The sequence below is a fragment of the Pundamilia nyererei genome, unplaced genomic scaffold, assembly GCF_000239375.1.
Source record: "Pundamilia nyererei isolate P.nyererei 1_Seehausen unplaced genomic scaffold, PunNye1.0 scaffold00165, whole genome shotgun sequence".
In the NCBI taxonomy this organism is placed as follows: Eukaryota; Metazoa; Chordata; class Actinopteri; order Cichliformes; family Cichlidae; genus Pundamilia; species Pundamilia nyererei.
In genome coordinates, this window is record NW_005187566.1 from 1,195,397 (window position 1) to 1,203,614 (window position 8,218).

The following is an 8,218-nucleotide window of genomic DNA, read 5'->3' on the forward strand; positions in this document are numbered from 1 at the left end:
AATATAAGCTCTGGCGGACTTGGTTCTATAGTAGGTCTTAAAGGGTTAAATAAATATCGTCAAATAATCGAGATCTCAATTTCAGTGAAAATAATCGTGATTCTCATTTTTGCCATAATCGAGCAGCCCTACGCTCAGGGTTATTAAATAAACTGCTATACTATATGAACTGATGACATCGTTATCCCACAGAGTTTGATGCATTGGTTAGACTGGGGATTCCCGACCCATCCAGCTACATAAAGAAGCGCTTCAAGTCTAATAAGCTGCTGTTCCTCAGAGCGGCCTGTGTGGGCCAAGCTCTGGTCGACCAGGTGGAGGCCTCTGTGGAGGAAGCTGTCAATTCCGCCACTTGGACTGACCTCCAGGTCAGCTCTTTAACCTTTAAATTGATGATATTAGAGGAGTTGCATCGTTTTTGTTTGTTTTTTTTTGTTTTTAGATTTCTGTTTCTTATCCTCTTCTGTCTGGGCTGCTTTAGCCAGTTCTGCCCAGCTGCCTGTCGACTGAGGACATTGGGATACTGATTAACCAAGCTATGAGAAACACTAACATCCAATCGTCTGCCAGAATCTTGGGGGGCACCGTGGTTGTCAGTGAGAAGTTCATCAGCAACTGCCTCTCTTTATTTGATGAGGCCATGCAGCAGAAAGCTCAGAAGGTAGAGATTCCTTTGACACCCGGTTTTACATGTATATGTATATGCTCTGTCCAAAGGGTGAACTAGATTTTGTGTGCTTTTCAGGAAGTTAAGAGCAATCCAGTGTTTTTGATAACTGAAGAGGATCTGAAGCAAGCATCTATCCTGACTGAGAGCACCGCACCTTCTAAGAAGGAGAAGAGAGAAGCGGAGCGCAGGAAGAAGGCAGCAGGTTTGTGGAACCTATCTCACAAACTCCCACTGTTTTTGTTTTATTATTTTTATTCATATAGTTTTTAGTCCCTTTGGCATTTTGTGAGGGAGACTGACAATGGTGAGAAATCCCAGGATTTTATTTTGGTTCTTAGTGTCCAACATGTGTCCTCAAAGCTCTCTAAGGTAATGATGTATGAGTGAGTCTAATGAGTGATGTCTTACATGAAATCATTTTTTCTGTTTTAATTTGCAGAAAAATGTTTCAGTTTCTGTTTGCAAAAAGCTGAAAGTGGGTAAAAGAAAATGAATGAGAGGAATATCTGTTCATTTCTTTTGATCAAGTAAAGACTTTTTTCACTTTGCCTTTGCAACAATTAGAATGGCCCAAAGCTCAGGGACATGGGTCTTAGGCCATTTTTATGGTTGCCGTGTCACCTATCGTTTAGGACAATACTGTCAGTGGCTTCTTGTGTAATGACAGCGCAGCAAAGAGTAAAGCGACTCCTTTATTTATGTAAAGCAGTCAGAGCTGCTTCCAGAAACCAGAACGATGAGACCAGAGGGATTCAATAAGGTGCCCGTAGTGATAAATCTACAAGAAAACTCACCAATATTTCTTTTTTCATTTTTATTTTTTTTACAAACTTGGACTTAAACAATCATCAAATATCATCAGATTATTTTTTGGAGTGGACCCAGAACTGATTGAGATGCTTTGCAATGACCTTAAACGGCCGCTCATGCTCAAAACCCCTTCAGTGGAACTGAATTGAAATAATTCTGCAAAGAAGAGTGGGCCAAATTTCCTCCACAGCGATGCGAGAGACTCATTACCAGTTATTACAAACACTCGATTGCAGATCTTGCTGCCAAGGATGGTACAACCAGTTATTAGTCTAAGGCAGCAGTTTTTCACACAGGGACAAGCAGGTGTGGATAGCTTCTTAATGAATGACGTCATCAGTAAAAACTTGTATTTTCCGTTTACGCAGGTTTTGTCTAATGTTAATCTTTGTTCATCTGAAATTCTGAAATTCTATAATATAGATAATTTTAGATAAATTTATAGATAAAATAAAATAAGTATATGTTTTTTGTTTTGTTTTTTTTACTTGAAAGATTTGCCTCACAGTTAACCGTCATTCTTATAGAGATTCTCCTGATGTTTGCTTTTGTATTGCAGTTGTCTCTCTTAGAACATCCTCACCAATAAAACATGTCCCAGTGAAATGGGGGTGTGGCAGATTGCAGACTGTAGGTAGCGAGCAGGATCATTTCTGCATGCATATTAATGAATGAGGCCCAATGTGTGTGTTTTGTTGTCCAACACAGCTTTATGCAAATGTTGCTTGTGCTATTTTTACACCAGCTCTGTAACGTTTGGAGTAGACGGCATCGCCACCTGCCAACATCTACCCTACAATGACCCGTAGGACAAAGACAGGAAAAATAATAGACTGGTTATCTTAAAGTGATACTAGAGCAGTGAAAATAAAGACCTCTGCAATGTGGCAAGTCAGTGTTTGCTGACTTTAAGAAGTTGAGTTTTCTCAGACTGACTGGGATCTGTTAACTGTTTGTCTTCCAGAGGGCAGTGGCAGTGTGAAAGCAGGTGGAGGAGGCAATGCCAGAGAGATCCGGATTCGTAAAACCAAGAAGAAAGGGCGGAAAGATGAAGACAGCGATGAGGAAACTGGACCTTCTCAACAAAGTATGTCAGCCGTCACAAAGACATTTTATGTTCTCAGGGAAATATGGTCTCCATCTGCACATTAAGCCTGCTCACTGAGGCTTTTTACTGTAATAAGAGCTTAATGGCTGCTTTACGAGGAATCTCCTGGGTCATTAAGCTTCTTTTTTTTTTTTTTTCTACATGGAAGACAAAGGTAACTGTAGGATTCCAGGGAGACTAATTAGCTTGTGTTTTACCTTTGCCAAGATCGCAGCAGACAGACTGAAACCCCCTTTATGGCCCAGGAGGCGATCGTAGCCGTTTTAGAGGAACGAGTGAGTGACTGCCCTGAAGAAATCCTGTCTGAGTTGGCAGAGCAGTTAGTCAGGTAACAGACACATCTCTTTCTGAAGTTCCCTTTTCTCAGAGCTGCCAACAATCCCTTCATTCACCTTCTGTTAATGTCCCTGCAGGCCTCTGACTAAAGCCTACCAGGAGGTGCTGCGGACAGTGTTCATGTCCTCCACCAGCTCTCCATCAGGGGCCAACAAGAAGAAGAGCATGAAGGATCTGCAGGAAGAGATCACCAACCTGTACAACAATATCCGACTATTTGAAAAAGGCACCAAGTTCTTCTCAGGTAAGTCATGTTCCATGTATTGGAAATCAGAAGCAGGACCATCTTCATCTCTCGCATCCTGACAGGAGACGAGAGAGGAGGCGGGGTTCACAAGGTCCAGATTTTACCCTTACTGTTTGGCAGATCACTGTATTTGTAATAGATCTGTTACACTGGATTAACTGATCATGTCAGGGTTCATGTTCTGATATTTGTTCTTCTGTATGAATCAAATGTTTACCCGTGAAAGACAAGTCATACTCGGGAAAGCTAGCATCCTTTGCTTTATTTTCGTATATATGTCGAGGGAAACGAGCATTAGGCTTCAGAGCGTACCCAATGCTCAGAGACAGTTTTTGTACTCCTGGCTCTGTGATGCCAAAGAAAGTGATGATGTGAAAGTCTCAGGAGCACAGCTCTGACTGTGAGCACAGAAGCTCCACCCACCTGGAGGGCAGTCATTCAGAAGAAGGAGCTCGTTGCTGCATCAACAGCTAAGCTGTCAAAAAGCTTTTAAGAGAAAAATTGTAATGGCTAAGTTACAACACAAACAATATCTTCTAGTTTCTCAAAGTCAGTTTATATAGTGTGTGGCTAAAAGCACCAGCCCTAAACCTACAACAGACCACAAATGGGCTAGTGGATGTTAAAGGTTAGAAGAGAGTGAAGTCAAAAGCGGCACCGAGGCCCAATGTAAGATACATAAGGATTATTTTGAAAAAAATATCTGGCATTGTAGTATTAAACCCTGTAACTAATACCAGATATTACCTCCTCTTTGAACATCACATACATTGGGTTGAATTTCCACTTTTGGATTAAACAGTGACAAATGAGCAAATGTTGTTTTTTAGTAAAGCTCTGATAAAAACCTCATAGTGAGACACAATATTGTGATATTAACAGATGAAAAACAAGAACAAACATCCAAAACTAAGTGGCAGCCACAACATCGGGGTAATTTAATTAGAATGTGAAAACGTGATGACACACTCATCTGTTACTTCAAAATAGAGCCAATACATTTAAGTATGTAAGGGAACTTCAATCCAAAACTGTCCAAATCTCCAGGATTTCTAGAGGAACATAAAAGAAATATAACAGGTTTTGTGTATTGACCTTGCTTTACACCCAGCAAGAGTAGTGAGTTATTTATTGAGAATTGTGCACTTAAATGCAAAGAAAATAGAAGCAGCTGAACAACTGCTAAAGTTGGAGCTCTCCGACATAATTCACTGGAGAGATTAGGCTATAAAACGTGTGTATCATGGTGAAAATGACTGTAAAAATGGTGAGGGCTGAGTAGAATCATCCAAAATTTCAAAGGCTTTACATGCAATATTTGTATGTTTGTTTTTTATGCATGCAGATGATACCCAGGCCCACATCGCTAAGCATATCCTGAAGACCGTGTGCACTGATGTCAGTAACATCCTGGTTAACTTCCTGGCTGCTGACCTGATGATGTCCGTGGAGAATCCCAGCACCATCACCAACGAGGTCTGTGTCTGTCGCTCCTCTCGGCAACCTGAAACTCAAACTGTGTTACGATTATCTGTGGAGCTGAATTCAACAGTTGACACTGAATATGCGGTACTGTATTTGGTACTGCAGGTCAGACTGAAGATTTTAGGCAAACTGTCAGAGGAGACCAAAGGGCCTCTTTTGAAGCTGCACAACTCCCTGAACGGCAAAGTAAGTAGTATGCCTGTCTAAAATAGTGTTGCACTGTGGGTGACTGCAAAATGACAGCTAATACCTTGAAATTTAAAAATCGCTAATCTGGGGAAAGGTTGAGGGATAACATTTTAAGTAAGGTGGATTTGCTTTCTGTGTTTACAGTCCATTGAAGACTTTGTGACTAACTTGGATACCTGTGCTGAGGTTTGTGGATTCATGCTAAAGAAAGGAGACAAGAAAAAAGAGAGGTAGTGGAAGCACATTCGAGCCACAAAACTCTTCACCCTGATCCACTTATGGAGTCTAGAAGTGTGTGAATGCGTGTCTTGCAGACAAGCCCTGTTCCTGCACCGCCAGGCCCTGACTGAGCAGCTGAAGGACACCGAGGATCCCGCTCTGGTCCTCCACCTGACCAGCGTGCTGCTGTTTCAGGCCAGCACGCACTGTATGCTGCACGCCCCGGGCCGCTGTGTGCCTCAGATCATCAGCACACTCACGGGGAGAATATCTGCAGTATGTACAGCTGATTGAACGTGATTTGAATGGGAAGGAAAAGTGTTGCATCACAATCCATCAATTTTAAAAAATGATAAACTGGATCATCAGATATACCAGTCTGCTCACTCCTTCATCACGTCTGTGTAGGGTAGAGGTCGGCAACCTGCGGCTCTTTAGTCCTTATAGTGCGGCTCCGTGCGGTTTGGGAAAATAAATTAGAAGTCTTTAGCTGAAGTGTATTTTATTTATGTTAGTTCTTTTTTAACTTGTAGTTCTAAATTGGAAGATTATTGTAATATTGAAATATAAAAATAAAATTATAGTCTATTTTTTTCATTGATCAAAATAAGCTTCACACTCGCAGAAGTCGGTGTACCCGCCGAAACGCTGTGCATTTATCGAGACTTTCAACCCCAGGTAGGCCAGTTATGGATCTTCGGATCCACATTATGTCAGCAGCTATTCTCAACCGTGAACTATGTTAAAAACAAACACCGCTCACGCCTCACAGATGACGGCTTACAGTCCTGCGTAAAGATGAAAGTGACTTCGTACAGCAGACGCTGTGCGCAGAGGCTTAGGAGCAGAAGTCCCATTGTAAACATATCACAGCAGACCCGACGATGTTTCCATGAACATGCTTTTCAGCATCTCTTTATTGACCACTTTTCACACACGGTTGCTGTACGCATGCAGCCGGCTGTAGCTTTTCAGCTCACAGCCCGACACATACCAACAACAGCATAGATGGCACAGACGTTAAGGCGGCGAGGCGTGATTGCGGGTGCCGCTCAGGTGCGTCCGCCTCCCCTGCAGCGGCGCTGCAGACGACGCCCCGCCACACACATTAACCTGGTAAAATACATATTTAGGCAGAATTTTGTAAATATCTATTTTTCAGCAGCATAGTGCTTTTTTTTTCCAATTAATTTTTTTAAAGTCAGGTCAAGGCTTCAAAAGCCCAAAGGCGATATAAGGGTGGCGGCTCACAACAGTTTCTGTTTGCTACATGGATCATTTTAGTTCAGGTTGGTGTCTGTCCTTTTGTTATATTTCTTTAAGAGTTCAAAATGTGTTAATTACATAAATAAAATGTAATTTTCTCTGTAGCACTTTATGGATTTCATAACCAACACACCTTAGTTGTTCACACAAAGCATAAAGGTAAAAAACAATATATACAGTGTTATCTTCATTTTAGATGTCAAAAAGTATTCGCGGCTCCCAGTGTTTTCTTTTGCGTGGAAACCGGGTCCAAATGGCTCTTTGGGTGTTAAAGGTTGCTGACCCCTGGTGTAGGGGAAACACAGTCCAGTTATATTATGTTACACAGCCATCCCTCCCGGAGTTGATATGATTCTCATTGGATATAGAAACAGGTGCATAATCCATTAACACTGTAAATGTTTAGCTTTACGATGCCCGTCGTGTGATTGTGCTGTCTGAAAGCTTCATCTCAGGATCGCTTGAAGTAGTGTTGAGGCGCAGCAGCTGTCGGTGGTCTCCATCTGCTGCAAGGAGAGTGAAGCAGCTGAAATGTGTGCATTTTGTTGCAGGAGCAGCAGCAGCTGCTGTCTACCTACCAGAGCCTGGTGGTGAAGCAGCTGGTGAGCCAGAGCAAGAAGCAGGAGGATGACGAGGAGCAGGACGAGGAGGCGAGGAGCGCACGTGCTCAGGTCCAGACCCTTACACCTCAGGTGAAGGACCTGGTGCTGTCTCAGAGGAAGACGTCTGTTAATGAGGACTGACTGAACAGTTGAATAAAGAGGAAGGAATGTCACAGGGTTAAAGACCTGTGCTGCTTCTAGATCAGCTGGTGGTCCTGTATTTTTCTATGATTTCTCTATGTGGGCATCATTTTAAATTATTAAAGGAAATCACTGTGTATGATGAATATAACACAATTGTCCTCAGTGAGGTTCTGATTAACTTGCGTATTAAATGCTCTCCTCCTCCTCAAGTGAGTTGCTTCTTCTGTGACCAGCACAAATGCAGAACATTCGGCTTCACACTTTATTACTGACCTTTTTTAACATCAGATAATACAGTGGTGTAAATGAACTAAATGCTTGTACTCGTGTACTGCAAATTCCTGGTTCTCATTCTTCATGCTTCATAAATGTAACATAACTGAGCTTTGAACTGCTTAAATTACATGTGGGCATAACTGGCCAATGAAGACAGTACCACGTCTGCATGATGAGTCTGAGAGTGATGCATTAGGTGTGTTTGTCTCCGTCTTGTGACCATTATGTGAACTTACACTAAAGTGCATGATACTGCGTTTCAACACTTGGGGGCACCAACAGCAAACAGTCGTTTGAGTGATATTGATGCAGTTATAAAAGAAAGGAAGAGCACTGCAGGAACCAAACTGAGTACACTACACACACGGATGTCACAGTCTCCATCCCAGTGGTTTCAAGCTTAACCCCAGGATTTTAAATCTGCTTGCTGGCATTTGCTTCTTATATTCTACTTCATCTCAGAGCTGTTAAGGTCAGAGCTCTCTGCAGGCCAAACACATAAAGCAGTTTCCTGGAGCTCCCTTTGTACTTGAGGTTGAACAAATCTGCTCTTCTTTTTTTTTCAGTGTAAAAAAATCAGCATATACATGTTTTTTTTTTCCCTTCATCCCACCTTGAGGTGACAGGTGGTTTGATTTGGCACCACTGAAATAAAACTGAAGTGAAATTTATTAGAACCTTTACTAATCCAGGCCATAAAAAAGCTGAACATATGTGTTCACACCACTCCACATCCTTCACCCAATTATCAAAAGAGCTTTCCTTAAATGTTAAGGCTATGTTGACTATAAGACTATAAGGAGTTATAGTCTCTTTTTGGTCACTATACAACAGAGCATGCTTCATAAATCTGCTTCTAAATCAGA

At 41.9% G+C, this 8,218-nt stretch overlaps 1 protein-coding gene across 1 annotated transcript in view; it reads left to right on the forward strand.

The window, feature by feature from the left end:
- Positions 1–7,301, forward strand: part of ufl1 (UFM1-specific ligase 1) — a 13,768-nt gene extending 6,467 nt beyond the window's left edge. The window contains exons 9-19 of the mRNA XM_005745738.1: positions 193–368; positions 482–661; positions 746–872; positions 2,445–2,567; positions 2,796–2,916; positions 3,002–3,168; positions 4,517–4,647; positions 4,762–4,842; positions 4,990–5,075; positions 5,160–5,340; positions 6,882–7,301. Of these exons, the coding sequence (XP_005745795.1) occupies positions 193–368; positions 482–661; positions 746–872; positions 2,445–2,567; positions 2,796–2,916; positions 3,002–3,168; positions 4,517–4,647; positions 4,762–4,842; positions 4,990–5,075; positions 5,160–5,340; positions 6,882–7,073 (1,565 nt within the window). The 3' untranslated portion in view covers positions 7,074–7,301. The remainder of the gene's footprint in view (positions 1–192; positions 369–481; positions 662–745; positions 873–2,444; positions 2,568–2,795; positions 2,917–3,001; positions 3,169–4,516; positions 4,648–4,761; positions 4,843–4,989; positions 5,076–5,159; positions 5,341–6,881) is intronic.
- Positions 7,302–8,218: the final 917 nt, after the last annotated feature.